The sequence below is a fragment of the Taeniopygia guttata genome, chromosome 12, assembly GCF_048771995.1.
Source record: "Taeniopygia guttata chromosome 12, bTaeGut7.mat, whole genome shotgun sequence".
Lineage (NCBI taxonomy): Eukaryota > Metazoa > Chordata > Aves > Passeriformes > Estrildidae > Taeniopygia > Taeniopygia guttata.
In genome coordinates, this window is record NC_133037.1 from 14921477 (window position 1) to 14940964 (window position 19488).

The 19488-nt window shown below is 39.1% G+C and overlaps 1 protein-coding gene across 16 annotated transcripts in view; it reads right to left on the reverse strand.

The window, feature by feature from the left end:
• Window positions 1-19488, reverse strand: part of PBRM1 (polybromo 1) — a 56389-nt gene that overhangs the window by 21188 nt on the left and 15713 nt on the right. For all 16 annotated transcript variants that reach the window (XM_030283133.4, XM_072934729.1, XM_030283137.4 and 13 more), the window contains 11 exons: window positions 17550-17766; window positions 11971-12112; window positions 11401-11498; window positions 8424-8700; window positions 7554-7659; window positions 5742-6384; window positions 4644-4855; window positions 3665-3850; window positions 2678-2835; window positions 1828-2094; window positions 244-389 (listed from right to left, as the gene is read on the reverse strand). In XM_030283133.4, the coding sequence (XP_030138993.1) occupies window positions 244-389; window positions 1828-2094; window positions 2678-2835; window positions 3665-3850; window positions 4644-4855; window positions 5742-6384; window positions 7554-7659; window positions 8424-8700; window positions 11401-11498; window positions 11971-12112; window positions 17550-17766 (2452 nt within the window). The remainder of the gene's footprint in view (window positions 1-243; window positions 390-1827; window positions 2095-2677; window positions 2836-3664; window positions 3851-4643; window positions 4856-5741; window positions 6385-7553; window positions 7660-8423; window positions 8701-11400; window positions 11499-11970; window positions 12113-17549; window positions 17767-19488) is intronic.

A 19488-nucleotide genomic window follows, 5' to 3' on the forward strand; every position in this document is an offset into this window, starting at 1 on the left:
TCTCCCAAATGAGGCAGCAGGATGTTCAGGAAGACCATCAGTGGAAGATGAATACAGAACAGCCAATTCCAACTGTACAACTGGACCAGGTTTTTATTAGGCAGCTAAAATTCCACCTCCATCTATCAAGACTTTGTAACACTTCACTCACACTTTTTCCTATCCTCTTTTATACCTTTTTACAACCAGACCCTCTTTTACCCAAGTTCTTTTTACAGCTGCAAACAAGGAAGCTGCCCCTACCTGCCCACTCGAGGCCTCACCAGCCCATGTGATTTGATGAAGACACAGTCCCCAACCTTCAGCCACATGTCATTGTAGCAGAGCTGCTCAAAGTAATGGCAACCAGGTTCCCCGTTGGACATTTCTACTGGAACATCTTCTTTGTCCTGCAGGAGAAGAAGCATTTAGAAACTTGAGGAAGGAGGAAAACCAAGCACAGAAATAAAGAGATGTCAGGTACCAGTAAAAGGCTTTGCTCCATCTGTATGTTAACAATAACAGGTAAGCACTAAGCACTGATCTGTGTGCAAAGGTTTCCTGAATTAAAACTGCAAAGCCAAAGATATCCTCCATGTCTGTCACAAGCCTCCCTGTTTCACAAAGCTCTAATTTTGCCAGAATAGTAATTTACAGTTTGTTTTTTTTTTTGTTCTAGTGCTTCAAAGTAAACTGGCCAAGCCAAGCCTTGTCAGCTTTGAAAGTTTAAAGCCCAGTAATGTCCTTAGGAAGCAAGAAATGAATATATGGCCAAGCTAACAGACACAAAAATATAATGTTTCAATTCTCTTATACAATAATGTCAACACTCCACATATTGCTTACAAATTCATACCATCTGCCCCTATTTAATTTCTTACCTTTTAGTAAAAACTCAAATTGTGCCTCAATTCCTTTTTTTTGTGCACTCAATTTCCTTATTTTCTTTTTCTACATCATCTTTCAATCCCATCTTTCAGCCTGGGATTCCAGAAAGCCAAGGAAACGCAGGCTGTCTCACCAAGGTATGGAAGGAACAGATCCTATGAGTTTTCATTCTCTCAGTATAATTAATTCCATCTTTGGCCATGATGTGAATAAATATACTAATACACACTAGGTGTCTGACAACAGCTGACAATGGGTGTGCTGGGTACTGTGTTCTCAGGTTCTGTTAGAAACTTCAAAGTGGATTTTTCAGTTTTTTTCAGTGATTTATGCTATTTTATGAGTCTCTTTTTTCATGGCTGTAAATTTATTTCAGACAAAACTAATTCAGTTTAACTGAGTTAAATGCACTTACCTAAATTTATTTGTTTTCTTATTCTAGGTACAATAAATGAACATTTTATCCACTATGTTGGACAGAAATACTCTTAATCATTTTGACAATAAACTACTTAATTATCAACCACAGACAGGCCACAAACAATAGAACATTATCTATTACTTACTGCTGCCTAGCTACTGCCTGGTTTCCTGAAATACTACACAACAAAGCATTTCAGCACTGCCATGAACTAAAATTAGACTTTTAATTCTTTAGGCTTAGGGCAGTCTTTGCAGTAAAAGTGTAATTTCCTGAAGTGGTAAAAAAACCAAACCAACCCCATCATATGATCACAAGAAAGACGTTTGTAACAAATATTTACACAGTTCATTATTTTATATTTTGTCTTTTTATAGTTTGATTGTGTTAATTTACAAATGTCTGTAATACCATTTATAACAAAAATATTATACTCATTTATATTTTATTGTGTCTGGATGTGGTGAAACCCAAGCCATGAGGGCTAATATTTTGTCATTCTCTATCTGTCAAATACAACCAATGTTCCCCTTGCTTACCTTTTCAAGATGAAGGATACTTTCTCCCACCTTACTGTCCTCCAGGGTTTCACTGTGTTTCTCCTCATCTACTTTGTCTGTATTGGCAAACACAGAAGCAACTCTGACTACAGGCAGGGGCACATCTCGTGGGACAAATCTGACAGAGCTCACAGGCATAGTCCACAGTTTAATCTTTTTAAAAGACTTTGTCTTCGCAGAATAGCGTGACTCACACACATAGACATCCTCATCTCTGAAGTTCTCAGGGCACAATTTAAAATATTCCTGCAGATTGAAGGAAAAATATGAAATATTTCAGCAACATTCACACCCCACACAGTGAACACCCTCTCATGGCTTCAGTTTTTTCTATGCTTCTCAGCCAAAAAAAACCCCTTTTGCTGAGTTCTCTTCTTACAGTTTGATGTCTAAGTTTTACTAAGAATAACAACAAACAAGAAATCCCATTAGCTCCTTCTCTTCCTTTGGAGAATGAGCTAATTCAGTACAGGTTGGCATGTGAGAAGAGTTAGGTTTTATTCATTTCCCAATCCAGTGCTTTAACAAATACAAGATCTGCAGCCTGAAATCACCTTCACAAGATTTCTGAGCTTTGACTTGGGAAAAGGGCACATTCACCAAGCCAGGAGTGACCAAATCAAACACAAATCAACCAGCACAGGGGAACTCCATCACCTGGGTGAACCACATATCTCAGGAAGCAAAGGAAGATCCAAACAGCCCACAGAAGCAAGTCCTATTTAATTTAGGTATTAGTGGAATGTCTCTATGTTAGAGTGCCTACAGCTCTACAGGAAATGGCAGAAAGCATTACTTGTTTTATAAATTAGTCTGAACAGTCTCTCACCTTGACAAACATGACTACACATTTGCCTAAAATTTTGCTAACAGGAACTTTACTGTAATAATCACTTTTAAAAACTTCTTTCTCCAGGAATTTTCGTGTTGCAAGATGGAAAGTTTCATTTGGTCGATAAAACCAGCAGCCATAGAGCCATTTCTCTCCTTTAAAACAGAAAACAGCGACAAAAAAGAGAAGTGAGACAGAAAGAAAAAAAATGTAAAATTACAATCTCTAGTACATGAGTCAATAACAATTACAAATTGACTGATTAATCACATAGCTATGTAGTCATTTATACTAGGAGAAATCTGCTTCTAAATAGGGCAATATTCAACTTTTCAGAAAAGGAAAACAAGTTTTTTTAAAAAGCCTGCCAATTGTTATTTCTCCTGTAAAACCTGACTCAGCAAAATAAAGAAGAAATTCATTCTTTCTTTATACATCTCGACTTTCAGGCCTTGAAATGGCTTTGAAGTCCACACAACAATCACCTGATTATTTAATCAATCTCAGGTAACTGTTTTTAACTTTTTAATAACTATTTCTTTCATTTTATGCTGTGAAAATTTGCATGATGACAAATACAAATTGATAACAATGATTTATAAAGAAGTTACAAATATGTACTATTTTTCTAAATCAAAGGAAACCTGTGCCCATCTTTGCTTCAGATTTCTCAGCACAGAAAAAAAGTGTTCTGCACCTGAATTACAAGGAGTCCATCCCACTAAGAATCCCATCCCTGCAAGGGTACAATTTGAGGGTAGGCAGAAATGAACACCAAAAAAAGCTCATGATGGCCCAAGAATTTTCTATTTGTAATATCCTTTGGAAAAAAGCAACTCAGAAACAGCAACAAAAAAATTCTCACTGGTTCAAACAGTTCTGCAAATAAAATAAGTAACATGTACACAGGAAAAAAATGAAATTAGAAGCTTAAAACGATAATAAGTTCACCCTAGTGTTTTCCTGCAGGAAGGACATCCTTACCAGCTGAATCTTCCCACAGCCTCTCGATGCAGACGATGTGAGGCTGCAGGCTGGTCTCTGCAGGCTCCACATACACATAATCCCCCACATGGTACATGCTGTTCTTGAAGCTGCAGTCCTGGCTGTAGGTCCGATGCAAACTTGACAGCCCAGCAGATCCAGAGGAATCTTCACTCTTTTCAGCTTCTTATTTCAGAAAGGGAAAACCAGATGTTAGTAATGTCACATTTCCATATTAGCCAAGATTCTTGATGGCAGTGCCTCACTTTGAGCCTAGAATAATCAGGCTTTATTGCTGCTGACATCAATGAGGGAAGATGAACCATGTTAGAAAGATAATTTGGGGACAAAATTGCCAACAGCTGTGCTCCTGTCTGTGGAAAGGTGCAATTGGAGAGCTTATTTATTCCTTTAAACATGGTGCACAATGGAGCACTGACAAACAACCAGGAACTGTGAAATAAAGAACCTTCAGGGTATGCTTCATGCCCAACAAAATTGTGCAAGCCCATTCCTCTGCACATCCACAGTAGCCAAAAGGCTTATCAAACCTCTGTTCTTCAGCAGTGTTAAAAGCATGATCATAGACCATGCAAACACTATCAGTATTGGTCAAAAACAAAATGATTAAGAGATCAATGGGAATATTCATTGTTAAGTTTATTATCAGCAGAAAGCTAAAGTAAAAAGTAAATTGTTTTATTTTATAATATCCTTGAAAGAATACTCATACCCCAATGTATTCTGATTAAAGAGTTCACATAGGGATAATATCTACCTACATCTCTTTATTAAAAGCTCTCTGGCCTGGATGATAAAGATCAAAATAAAATAAATCTCTCATAACTTGAAAATAAAAGACTGGGAGACAAGCAGGCTATTGAGGTCCTTTCAGCAGGCAAAGCTGCAGCAGGACATTATATGTGTGGGTACATTTTTCATTTGGTACATTCAAAATTAATGAAACAAGAGTATCTACCTCTCTTCTCCTCCTCCCTTTTGAGCTTATCCTCCTCTATTTCTTTGGGCAGCTTTTCCTTCTTTTCCTTTTCTACATCATTGTGTAGATGCTTGGTGGTGTAGCTGAGAGCAGGTGACAGCAGAATCTCCCCATTTTTACAGAGTTCATCTCGAATTTTAATGAAGAACTGCTGAAGTTCCACTGCATCCTCATAGATCTCCGAATCAGTCCTGTACAAAAACATGAGCAACAGGGTAAAACCACAGTTTGTGAAGGGTCAAACAGGAGCCTAAACACACCCATCAATCACCACTCTTTTCAACTGAAAGTTTCACTCTACCAATAGATTTCTCTGCTTCCTCATAACCAGCAGCTTGAAAGCTGAGGGAATGGCTTGAAGCCATGAAGTATTAAGTGATGCTTCATCTATTAGTCCACTGTCAATTTGCATTATAGTTTACCCACAACATTATTTTGGTATACACCAGTCCTGAAATGCCAGGAAAATCAAAGATAGCTAGTTGTGACCAAGGCTACTTGCCACTGCACCTCTACAATCTTTTAACTTCTGAAAGCTTGAGTAATGACAGTACTATTAACAAAACTCACTTATTTTAACTATTCATACTCCTCTTTGTACTGTTTTAAGATAATTTTTTACTTCCTCTCTTCACAGTCAAGCTCTCACCTGAACATTCCCAAAAAGGCTTCTGAATTCAAGCAAAACACTACGAGAAGTTGCAAGTGTTCATAGTTTTTGCATGGTGTTACCATAACTCACCCAAGTGTGACTGCTCCAAAAGAGTAATACACTATCTGAACAGTTAGAGAACAGCTCTCTTCACGTTTTCAATTTGAAAGTTAGCAGAAAGCTTTTTGTCATAACGTGCTCTTTTGGAAGATTATTGTCAAAACAATCTCTTAGCAGAAAACTAACTTCTTCCTTGTTCTCAAATCAAAGCAAATGTTCCACTGAAGACCTGATAGAGCTTTTGAGATTTAGTTTTCCAAACACCCATATCAAGGAAAGTGAACACCTTAAAAAACTTCAGCCTTAGTCTAACATTAAATGCAAACCTTGTGATAAAGATACCTGAAAAATAAGGGTTTGCTCACCTGTTCATTCTCCGTGCCCTCTCCAGCACTTCAAACATGTTCTCCTGGAACAAGTCCAACCTTCTATAGCGATTATTTTCAACATTTTTTCGGATAATATCAAAAGTCAGAGGAGGTTTATTTGGGAAGTTAGGATCAACAGCAGGAATCTCAGCTAAGGAGTCGCTGTAGCATCTGCCCTCATCATCCTGGTGGCTCATAACAGATACAAAGAGGTTATGGATAAGTTCCTGAATCAGCAAAGTGACGTTGGGCACATGAGAATCCTCATCTCCTTCTATTTCTCTCCGCGTTTCAAGCAAAACTTTGTGGAGGACCAGGGCATCTTTGTAAATCAAAGACTCCGGCTCATTGTACGTGCAAGCGTTATTGAACATCATGACAAAGTCCTCCACCATGGAGTCAATATCCTGGTATTTATTTGCCATCATGTGGCTCCTGATCTTCTCCATGTCCACGGGCTTTTTGATGGTGACGTAGTAGTCGGGGAGCTCGGAGCGGGAGGGCAGGCGCAGGAAGATGGCGCTCAGCCGCCTCCCGCGCTTGTCCGTGTAGTTCTTCACGGCCTCGTACACCTCGTTCAGCTTCTGCTGCATTGGAGTCATGTACTTGGACTTCTTGGGAGAGATGCCACTCTTCCTACCTAACACGACAAAACCAAAAAAGGAGTTAAAATGAAAAAGCTGAGAACTTGCACATTTCTTTGTCCATCTCTAGTTTCCACCAGGGAATTGTTCATGGGAGAACCACTTCATGGAGCCTGTTCCAAGCTGCAGCTCCCTTTATTTTCCATAACTCTATGATTTTTTTTAACATTCTTTTTGGCAAACACAGAATATGTTGCTCCGTGCTTCACCTGGCAAAGGCCTCCTTAGGCTTCAGCATGGAAAACATATTTTTCTGCCTAACAGCATTAACAAACTCCTCTAAGCTCATTTTGGTTTTACAGCACTCCACAAATTTGTCTCTGCAGCTGCTAAAAATCCTGTCATCACATGGTTTTGCTATCACTAAAATTAAGTATTTAAAATATTAGCAGATTCCTTTATGACATGTTTATGCCAAATTAAAAAGGATTATTATAAGTAAAATGCAAATTAAGGCCTCCCATGGGATTATCAGGTTGGCTTTTTGACTAATTCACAATCTCTGTTACTGCACTGCACAGACTGCCTAACTCTACACCTGTACTTTATCTAGGAGCCGCACATTTAATTTGCAGGACGGTGTGCAGTTATTTTCTTTAAGGCTTTTGTGCAATTTTATCCATCTCTGTTTGCTCAGTTCTGAACACATATTAAGAGAACATAAGATCTGAGTAGCAGCAAGGTTGTAAGTGCAACAGCTCAAGGAACTTCACTTCCAGGCTCTTCATGGCTTTCAATAAACTGCCAAACAGAGTTCACTTTTTTTAAATCATTCTGTGGGAATCCCAGACATTTAACCAGTGAAATGAAGAGATTTGCTCAGTTTGAGAAGCCCATTACTTGACTGAGCACATAATGCACCATCTAACATTTGGATAATACTGTATGACTAAATCTTAATCCTTCCACCCATTGCCAAGTCTTTTTTCTTCACTTTAAGTTACTTTTCTTAGCAAACACTACATGCAACAACTTAATTCTATTGTATAGTACAGATATGCCATTGCTACCAAGGTTTTGAAAATACAATTCTACTTTCCTTGTCAGTGATAACAACTGTGCAGAACATGTCTATGTCTAAAAGGAAGATCTGTTCACCTGTTTTGTGAACAGATTGTGTTGTAAGTATTGAAATGAGACAAGGCAATGTACAAGCTTGTCTTACTTAGCTTTAGTTTAGGGGAGGCAACATCATCATCTTCAGCCAAGGGTCCCAGCTCTTTCCTTTTTTCTTTAAGGATCTTTTCCAGCATATGGGCATCATTGTACACCTATTAATCAGTAAAGTAATCAAAATCCAACCAAAACCAGGTTTACTGTGTTTACTAGTTAAGAACTAGCTCCTAAGAAACACTTCAGTGTTAGTTTGGAAAAGCTGAAAGCAAAATGGAGTATTTTATTTAAAGTGTACCTTTGATAAATAAGCCTTTCTTTACAGGTAAGCAGAACTGATGACACCCTCTAAATCAGGGAGCTACAAACATTGAAAAAATTATTCAATTAAGATGCATCTCTATTCCAAAGACTACAAAGGGGCAAATGTGTTATCAACTTCCTCATCAAACTCTTCTGCTGAGCAATGAAAGATCCCTTGAACCACTGAGATTCCATCAAGGCACAAAGGACTAGAACAGTCCTGGATCTTCAAACTCAATCCTGGTGATGAAGAGCAGCTGCTGACCAAGTTCCTTATTAGAAACAGCTGGAGGTTTCCTATCACCACCCTGTTTCACATCATTCCTACTGCCTGAGGAACATTACAATATAGGCACACCCAACAATATACTTGTAAATGAAAGCAAAATGAGTCTGAAAGGGATATGGTTAAGCTGAACAAGTCATGTCTTCTAGTCTGATCTCCTACCCTCTCCACTTCCATGAAAACACCCTTTCTCAGAAGTTCTGAGTATTTCTACTTTAGTCCAATACACAATTGCAATAAATAATACATGTAACAGTTGAAGTGAAACCACCCTAAAGGCAGTTTATGGCTGCTGAGCAGCAGAGAAGCTTGGCTGCTGACCCCAGGGAGTACCTGGGAGCCCTCCTCGTTGTAATGCCTGGCGTTGCGGAACATGAGCTTCATGTCCTCGATCATGGCCTCCTCCGCCGCGTACTTGTCATTGCGGATGTTGTGCTCTATCATCTTCAGGTCCATTGGCTCCAGGATAATTTTGTAGTAGTCTGGATAGTCCTTTTTGGATGGCTTAACCATGAAGAGATCACAGAGCCGCCTGCCTGTGCCGGGCTCTCGAGCTTCCAGAACCGCGTTGTACAAGATCTTCATCCGCTGCTTCCGGATGTTCTTTTTGCTGTTGGGTTAAGAAGAACACAAAGGAAAAGAATAAATGTCAGGGGCTCTTATCCCCACTTCCAACACTAATATCAAAATTATGCTATCTTCTACTATGAAAAGACAACCAGAACCACCTAAACACACACAAGAAGTTCAACACTAAGACCAGAAATTGCAAATGACAACAGCATCACAATCACAAGCCTGACACAGAAACAGGAAATTACTCCTCCAGATGATTGGTCTCTCATTGACCCTGAGTTCAAGTATTCTACAAAATAAACCAACTAACTCATTTTTCAAAGTGCAAAGGCCAAAAGGAGCTCTGAGCACTTTCCAGATGCAGAGAAAACAGAGCAGTCCGGATCAGGCATCTGAATCCAAGAGCTCAAGATCCAGAGTGAACTGGTTAAAAACCACCAGCCAGGACTTTCATGATTACTTCTGGTGAACACAGAATATCAAAGACATGAGCTATTTATCTCAGAGTAATTTTGTACATTCTTCAGTACCAAGCAAGTACATCAAGGATGTAGTCTATTACATCTTTCTAAAGAATTGCTTAAATATCTGTCAATCCAAATTAAATCCGAAGTCAATAAAGCTCACCAAGACTGCAAACCCAGATAGAAAATGGTATGGGCTATCCCCACAAATGTTACAGTCACCTTGTGTGTAGCTGTTATGGTTGTCTCAGGAAATCATACAGCACAACCAAGATACAGCTTATCACAAAAAAGTACATAGCTCCCTGCACACATAGTACATGGCCTATAAGCAAATCAAATGAGGGAGAAGAATATTTATGTCAATAATGTATAGTCTCAGCTCAGATACTTTGGCACTCAGCAATACACTCACTACAAAGCTCTTGTACACAGGCTTCCAATCTGCAATCTCCTCAAGACTTATTCAGGTAGTTATAACTTTGGCTTTACATTATCTGCAAAGACAACAACCACCACAAAAACTACCTTCAATTGCAGAACATGCAAAATATCCCAGTACTACTTATTAGAAACCAAACTGCAACACAGATTTCCCATGATGTGGATCTTTCATTACACATTTAAAATATACCTAATCCATCACAGTCTCATGCCTCAGCTATCTCTTACTCCTTGGTGAGATCAGCAAAATAACTAAAAAAAACTAACAACAAAGAAAATTCAAAATATATGTTCTACAGGCTAAACATTACCACTGTTGGCAAACGATGGTTAGCTGTTCCCACTAGTAGGTGAGCAATGCCAGAACACAGACATGCTGCCAAATCCCCCATTTTGAAGTGTTTCCAGGTTTTTCTCATCATTTCAACAGACACAGGCAAAGTAAAGCCAAAGCAGAAACAGCAGAATGCCTGCCAATACTCAAGATTCATGTCATGCATCTGATACATAAAAGGCGACATTACAACTTTCTTCTGGGTAACTGTTATTTTCCCAACAGGATGCATTTTGCATGGGTTATTGGTTTCCTTTCCCAACAACATTTTGGAATTCCTCTCATTGCTTCACTTCTGTGATCATCAGCATTTATGATCTTTTCCTTGCTATCATTCAGCAAATGAATGAATAACAAGTATCAAACTGACAACATCAAAAGAATTTTCAGGTGCACTTTAAGCATTCTGATCTCCCTTGCCTACCAACACAGGAAATCCCTTGTTCCCTTTCCTCTTTCATTGTTCTTAGATGACAGGTCCTGACAGATTTTTTTCCTTTTAAGCATTTTAGTAGTCTGGCACAAGGTGATCAAAAGCAACATGGGGTTAAAAGGACACTGATGACAATTTGACTTGCTTGATTAGGTACTTCTTTTTGAATCTGAAGATCATAAAGCTAGTGATTTTTGCCATTTGTTCCTTCTTGATTACTTGGTTCTGTGGTCTGCCTTTCCTTTCCATTATATTTCTTCTTCCCAGCATTCCTAGACTGCACCATCTCCTAAATCCATGTTCATATTTTCTCTCTGAAGCTTTCTAATGAGTGTACATTTTTGCACTTATTTAATTATTCTTCAGTGACTCTTTGCTGATGCTCTACTCCATTCCCTTCCTCTCCCCACAACTGTTGTTCCTTTGACAAAACAAAAACTAAATGTCCAAGAAGCCAATGTTCATAAGCAACGCCAAAGCAAGATGCTGAATTGCAACTTCCCACTGGCTGTTGCTACCACTGCAATATCATCATCTAAGCTAGACTTTACTTCAAATGACACCACAAGGCAGACTAGAGAAACTACCTCTTGCTGGAGTGAAATGCATCACTGGTATTAATTACAAAACAGCTATCACCATAAAGAATACCTTCCAAAAGGCATCATTATGCTCAATAGAAGAGTCTACTGAAAACCACTGGGAATTTGGTTTGTTACAGGACCCTAAGTAATCAACCTCTTAGAATCACTTTATCTATTTATCAGGCTAAAATAGAACAACTCTCCCCAAAAAATCCTGAAATCCACTGACAAAGTCGTCTAGTTCAGAGCAACTACAGTGCCCATTTTACTTACTGATGTTGACAACTGCCAACTAATACATCAAAATAGGGAATTAATAGTCAGCAAGTAGTTTTGAATTAATTAGAATCAACACTTAATGATGTTTCAGAATTACCAATCCTTACACAAATGCTAAAAAACATGGTTTAATACTCTCTTTAAAGAAAAGAGATGCAGCAATGTTATGGCCTGCAGGAACTACAGAAGCAGATACCTTTTCCTTTTTGAGCTTCCAGTATCAGATGTAGCAGAAGAAATCATGCTGTCCCCATCCTCAATGTCATCTCTCCTAGCAAGCTCCTTCTTCTTTGCCTGAAAAAAGAATAAAGCCCTGAAGCTAAACTCACCGCTGGACACTTACAGAACAGAATTAAAGAGCAGTATTGCTCTTTCTAACTGACAGAACAACTTTTGAGGAACCAAATTGAAATCAATACCATTTCAGACTACAGCACTTAGCTGGAACACTCAATGAAATCTGAAATGTTTTAGCCTAATTCAATTAAAGGCAAACTCCAAAAAACCCTACACCATCAATTTTCTCGCAATTTAATTAGGTTAGGAGTCACAGTAAGGAGTAAAGTGACTGAAAGAAATCACAGAAGGCAGCAGGTGTGCTGAGGAAAAATCACTTCATGATGCTCTCCATTCCCATACTTCCCCCTAAGCAAGGAAATACTTCTGCAAATACAGGTCTAGTTAAAAATTATTTTGGAAAAATATCCTTTAGGGAAATAAGTTTACATGAGAAGTTATATCCCTCTGCTTGTTCTCCTCCACATACCTGCATAACCTGCTGCATTTTCAGCACCCTTTTATAGATGGCAGAATTGGGGACATTGTACCGCTTGGCATTTTCAAACATCAAATTCAGATCGGCCTCCAACTGATCTAAAGTCTCATACTCATGGTTCTTCAGCTTGGTTCTGCAAAAGAGAAATACTAGTCAGCTATCTCTCTAGTTACACAGTGAAAACCAGTTCTTTAATATCCTCATTTCCACGATAAATCAATAATCAAAGAGCTCTAACTACAGAAATGGGATTTACTTCTTGATTCTTCAGTAACATCTTCCACTTGTAACTATATTAGGGAAATGTATCTCTCAAAGAATGGTTTCAGCAATTTTGGAACTTGTGGAGGCTGAAGTGCTGTTTTCACACTGGGGTGAGATGGTACAGGTGAGGCAGCAGCATAGGCTGCTGACGCTGCTGCAGTGCCGAGCCCTGACCTCAGGCCAGCTCTGCACAGCCCCAAGCACTGCCTTCCCTCCATCAATTTCACTCAGCTTCAGTGAGGACCAAAAGCTCCCAGCACCTCTTCTGTTAAACACTCCAATCTGTGCCTTCCCTTAAAAAACACCTGGCTGTTGATTGGTGACACCTGCAAACACGCTTCACCTGAAAACAGTTACAAGAGGAGTAAAAACAACAACAACAAAGTCATTTCTCATATGCTAAACATATGAACCAACATGAGTTAATGCTTAACTTAATGTGGTTTTTTGCACAATGCTGGAAGTTCTAGCCACCTTTTTTAAACCTTCCAATACTTAATTACACACAGCAGAAAATACTAATCTGCAGCAACACAAGTCCCAAAGCCTGTCACAGCTGCAACACAGCCTCCTCCCCCTCCTGCCTGGCACACTCAGCACTCACACACCACCTTTAAACCCAGCCTGACTTCTGCAGCCTCTGGCTGAATGTGTCCCTGCCTGATGGAGCATTCTCACTACCATGGAATAAATTTAATATAAAACCTTCCAGCCCCAAGCTTGCTCCTACCAGCATTTGCTTATCCAGTACCCAACAACCAAGGTGCAGGCCATCTGATTTTAAACAAACAATTTACGTTCACAGCTGTGCTCATCAAAGGCCTGAATCAAAAGTAAAAACCCAGACTTAGACTGAATGGTTTGGAAAGTCACAACTTCTCTCAGGGATGTGAGGAATGAAAAACGTACAGGCACAGAAGCGATTGTGTTCTAGCCTCCAAAGAACCTCCTCTCCTACCATTCTCTGTCCTGCTGTCAGCAAACAGGATGATTAATTAGGCAGGTAATTTACATAAGTACTTTGAACAGATTTAATTATACTCAAACTCAGCAGAACTCAAGCATCATGACTTCTCTGGATTTAGAGGATGAAGTGTAGCTTTACAATAAATTTTTAACAAGCCATCTCATTAATCTTGGGAAAAAAGGATTTTATAAAGATCAGTTTATTTCACTAAGTGAAGCTGAAACTAACCAAATTCATGCTCTACAGAAAGCCACTGCCAACATAACACAAATTATATGCTAGAAACTAACAGAAATTTCTGTGAAAATTATTGACAGGGATTAACTGTACCTGAAAGCATGAGTAAAACTAGAAAGAATTTCCTTTTAAACAAAATGACCTTTACAAAATTAAGAAAAAAAAGTTTAAAAGTAAGGCTACAGTTTCATAAGACCACTAAGCCCAAAACAACACAGGCATGACATTTAAGTTGGTTGAAACCAGAATACTAATTAAAAGAATACTGTAAGTTGGCACTTAACTCCCTAAAATGCCTGCTGCAAACTCATCAGTCCTTCCAGGTGGAATATCTGCAAGGACTGAAGGTGAGACATACTCTTCCCATATAATCAAAAGATTTATTAGACAAACACTTAGCCTAAAAATTTCCTACTGAAAAGCATTCAAAAAAGATCAGTTATGCAACTTATTTTCTTTTATTTAGAAATTGTGAAGTGCTAGTCTTGCCTCTTCAGGGAAAAACAACCCACTAACAAAGAATGAGTGGGATTAAGAGATGCATTTGACAAATGTCCTATTGAAGATGACAGTTTCTAAAATATATTGGGAATCTTCTTTACTTTAACCTGTGATTTTATAAACATACAACATGCACTGGAAGTACTTGCTAAGGTAGGAAAACTGGTTACACAAACAGAAGATTTTAAAAATATACACGATTCACCAAATAATAGGTTATATTAAGTGACAAAAGGAATGAAAGAATTCCTAAACCTCAGATAAAGTGAAAAATTACAGTGTATTCAAAATATTAGAGACGTCATTTTCTCTTCCCAATTGACTCATTCATGAATCAAGCAAACAAAAACATGGAAGTTCTCCATAAACCCCTCAAACTTTAGCCCAGGCACCAGTCTCTAATACTTCAAAATTAGTTCCACTTTTGATTTGCCATATTGATAAAACTGCTTAAGTTATAAGGCAAAATATGCTTGACCAGGTGATGACATTTAGTATAAGGTCTACTCAAACCATTTATAACTATTCAAAACCACCAAGAGCCACCACAAAATTAAAGAGAACCTCAACACATCACAAAAATGCAAACATTTAAATTCTTGTGTCACAGAGCACTGTCCAAAAAGCATCACACTCATTAAGAAAAATTGATTTGAATTCCCCAAAAAGCAGCTATCACACAAACCCAAGTGTGTTTTACACCAGATCCCCACTCATTTTTAAACCTCAGCTGCAGCCCCAGGAGCACAAGGCACCAGGGGGTGTCAGGAAGGTACCAATTTCAGTGCCTGTACTCCCACATGTGTTTCAGAGAGAGCTGCTGCCAGGGAATTCCCTGGCACGCCTTCCTCCCCTGGGATAAAAAAGCCTGACCCACTTGCCTAGGGGATGATACTTCCCAACACTGTAAATTTTAATAAGGAACAGTGTTCTTGTAAGCCTGCCAGGATGTAGCATTTGGTAACTGAACACATTCTCCTGCATCTTTTCCTGACTGCTCCTGTGGTTATTTGTAATTAACAGAATGACTCTTCCCCAGCAATGTCAACTTTGCATTAGGGACTTTCACCACATGTCAAAGCCATAGCCTTGACAGCATCATGTCTTTCTTTTTAAACAGGATTTTCTTGTTCTCCAGCTCTGAGCTTTGCTCCCTTTGAGGCAGGGAATTCTCCTCAATGTGCTCAGCATCTGGTGGGAGGGAATGAAGGGGCAGCCAGGGTCACCTCAGCTGTGTCCACTGACTGGGTGAGAGGTGAGTGGAACAAATGGAAACACACAAAATTTCAGCTGAACAAAAATGGTTTTTACTCTGAGGGTGGTCAAATACTGGCACTGGTTGTCCTGGGAGGATGTGGAGTCTCCATCTGTGGAGACCATCGAAACCTGACTGGACTTGAGGCTCTGGGTGACCCTGCCAGAGCCAGGGCTTGGGCAGGATGGCTTCCCTCCCAGCCTCAGCTGTTCTGTGATCTGTGAGCAGCAAGCCAGGAGGAAATCAGGAGACAACTAAAAGCCATCAGCATGATTACCTCCCACACCCAGGAACAGCTCAGGATCAGCACTCAGCTCAAATGACTGAGGTTAATAACACTCAAAGTGACTGAGAGGCTGGCACAGGTAAAATCTCATTAAACCAAAACACGCTCACACACTCCCTCTGGCAATCATATATTATTTTAAAGACTTTTCCTGCACTTAGCACACACAACCCCCCCGTGAAATACATAACTAGCTGTAAAATTTGCAACAGCCACACATTTCACAGCTCACTCTGGCAGGACAGCTGAGGCAGCCAGATGCCAGAGCCAAACAGACATGAAACAGGAATGGCAGGCTTCACTCCATCTCCTTCAGCTTTTCACTGGGACACTGAACTTTTCTGTCCCCATATGGGAACAGAAGATATACTCTGTTTATGTACATCTCAAAAGAATCCCCAAACCACCATAACAAGAAAAGGGAAAAACCCCACAGAAAACCAAAGCCCCAAAACCCCACAAACAATCTCCACCCCTAATAAGTGGCAGTTTTGAATACCTAAAGCCATATTAGCAGTGTCAGCAAAGCCATGATGCTTCAGTTCTCCCTAAAGCCCATCAATTAAGTGTACATATACATGACTTCAAGGTTTTCATGTACAGTAAGAAGTGAAGATTACAAGGTAATTTAAGACAGCTGAATTTCAGAATTTGCAGGATGCTAGATTCTACATTGTACTTTAATTTGTGAGCCTCAAACACTATTTCTAAAAGATTCGTTTTCTTATTTTATAAGGCCCCAGACAAAAAGTCACTTTTTCTACAGTTCTTCATACACTGGTATGGAATTTTTGTGCTGCTCACACAGCCAGATGCAACCTGCCTACACTGTAAGGAAAGCAGAAATGCAGATGCCTCTGTATGGCAAGTTATTTGTTCTGTAATTTATATCAAGGGTATTTTTAATGGAAAATCTCTCTCAAACAAATCTGTTTATATATAATTTGAGCCAGTACTTTTAGGCACATTCAGGCACAAACTGTCAATGATTCTTAATTTCACTGTTTCTTTTTTTTCATCAAGTACATTTTGTGCTTTGTTCAAGGCAAGATACTTTCTTTGCCACTATTAGAGCTGTACCAAGACATAAGAAAAAATGTTTTAAAGCCACTGATGGAGATAACTAGTGTGGCAGCTTTTATTCCCCAGCACATGCAAAACACCCCGACAATGTAAAAAAACCAAAAAGCAGCTTTGTTAGCTTCTGATTTAACAAAGACCCCGCTCATTCAACAATTACATCAAGTCTGACAGATGGTATGATGGCATAACTAAAATGTACAGACCCGTGCATCAGAGTGGGTTACAAAGGATGAGCAGTGGGAGGGTGCAGTGTCCCTCACTGAAGCTGAAGGAATGGTACTGCCAGGGCCTGGAGCCCCAGTGGCCACAGGGCAGGAGGCCTGGGCAGCACTATTAAAGCCCATTAATGCTCCCAGGACCCAGCACACCCATCACACTGGCTTATCTCGAGCCACTAAAGAAAGACACTGCGCACTTCACTCAGGTCTTTAATCTGACTACTGCACTCTGGCAGCTCATGGACCTTTCATGGCTCACACATTTATAAATGCTGGCTTCAGTCCATACCAGCTACATCATCATGAAAATAATTATTCTCCACAGTTACACAGAGACCTAGACAGGAGGATTGTAATTGCAACCATCTTCCTACAATTCACACTGAAGACTTTTAACACAAAAAACATGGCAGTAAGAGGTAATCAAGCCATCACAGACAGGGAAAAAGAAAAATGGAGTTCTGCAAAAACCTTCTCATCTCTGCTGCACACCTAGCTGTCAGAACTATTCATATGGCAATTTTCAGGCACATTACAAATGAAATTCAATAAAAAATAAACTCAACAGCAGCCATGTATCACAAATGATCTAAAGACTGATGCAGACTGAGCTGAAACAAGCACCAATCAGATGTAGAGGAGAGATGGTGCAAACACTGCATTAGGTACCAACAACCTGACCATAAAAGAAGATTCTGAGAATAAAAGAAACACTTGAAAAGTTTCACACCAGATGTAATTTGCATTCTGTTCTCTTACCTGATCTGCTGCAATGAAATGGGTGTTTTAATTTGCTGATAATAATCAGGATACTTTTTCTTGGAGGGCAAGTGGAAAAAGGGCTCAGAGATGAGCTGGCCCTGGTTATTACGGCAACTCCTGACTGTGTCATAAAGCTGGTAAAGAGGATTAGAAGTGTCCATGAAGGAGGTAATGCTCTCAGCTTCAGACTCTCCCTCTTCATAACGAGCAGCAGCTGCACAGAGAGAGAAGAAAAACAGGAAATTCAGCAGGACAACTCAGAGTGGGTTTCTTGGTGGATAAAGGTCTAGAGCAGAAGAAAAGGCAACCCCTGTCTGGCAGTCAGATTCACACCTAAGAAAATGACACAACACATATCTAATGAGCCTCAAGCTGACAAAAAAAAAAAAAGCACTTTATTGCAATATTTAGACAATATTAATCACAGCTCAATACAAAATTGTGAAGCTTAGCAGAAAAAAATTGTCACAAAAGCCTGATGATGCCCTTCTAATATATACAGCAAATGAAGAAGAAATTAATGTTTTACAATGATTATGTAATAAGCCTAAAAAATTCATAGTAGTATTTAAAAATTTCATACCAAACTTTTCTGGTTATCTTGTTTCAGGATTAGGATGAATGAAAGAAAAGCTATGAAGAGCTAACACCTACTGCAGACAAAATTAGGAGAAACTTTAACAGAAACAAAACACAAGTCACATAAACAGTGCACTTTGTACCAGAACATAAAATCTACATGGCTTGGCACGTTCTATAGTTAAATTATTCACCCCTTTTCCCCTCTGAGTCTGAAGGAGAGCCTGGCAGACACACTGAGTCATTCAGCTACACAAAACCCAGGTCTCTAAGGCCAGGTTTCTAGCTGGCATTTCCATTCCTGCTCACAGGAGGCTGCCACAGCTCCAAGCTCTCTATCCATGTTCAGTAAGGACATACAGAAATGGTGACAAAGCCAGGGGACACTCAGACTGTACCAACACAGTGCTGCCATTGCTCCTCTGTAGCCCGACGCCAGATCTACATCATGTGTGGGACCAACCAGGGTCAGAAGCAAAGCTACAACACAACCAGCACCAGCAGATGTGCAAACTTGCAATGAAGATGTGCATTACTGATTTGGGGAGACACTCAAAATTACCCTAATGATGCCAATAAGCATCACTTAATGACACCACAGCTAGCAAAGCAGGAGCTGGACAGAATAACTCGGGTAGAAACAAACCACTGGAGCTCTCACTGAAATAGGTAAAGCTTAAAAACTAGACTATGCTTTAGTTTACTCAAACAATTTCATCTGTTTACTCAAATTGCTCAGTTCTGAGTACTCCACTCAAAACAAATAAACAAACCGAAAAAGCAGAATAACTTGTTTCTATGAAAGAGAAAACACAAAGGAACTAGTCAAGTGTTTGCTGTTCTCTGCTGTGTGTGAGCCAGCAACAAACCAGTTCAACACCCTAAATAAGAAATGTACTTTCTTTGTGTTGAAAGTAGGCATTCCCTAAAAAGAAATCAAAGTAAATTAGATATTAGTTAGTTATTTTAAAGTGTACTAAAAGAAAGCATGTATTATAGTTTTACTGTATTTTATATTTACATAATATACAGCTATAAATAAATATACATTGTATTTATAAATATACTCTATAACTATATTGCCATAATATACAGCTATAAATAAACATAGAGCTACATTTTCATTATGATATTCATGTTCTTTATAAATGATGTGTAAACATCATATATTCTTACATATCTAGAAAACTGTACTGATCCCCTAATATGAAACCTGCTCTATCAAGAGCCAAAGAAGAATGTATTATTCAGCCTAGAAGACAGAAAAATTCTTACTTTTGCAGTAATAGTATTTTTGCTCTTACAGAGCAAACAATATGATCCAAGACTGTCCTTCCTTTAATGTGCAGTAGCACCA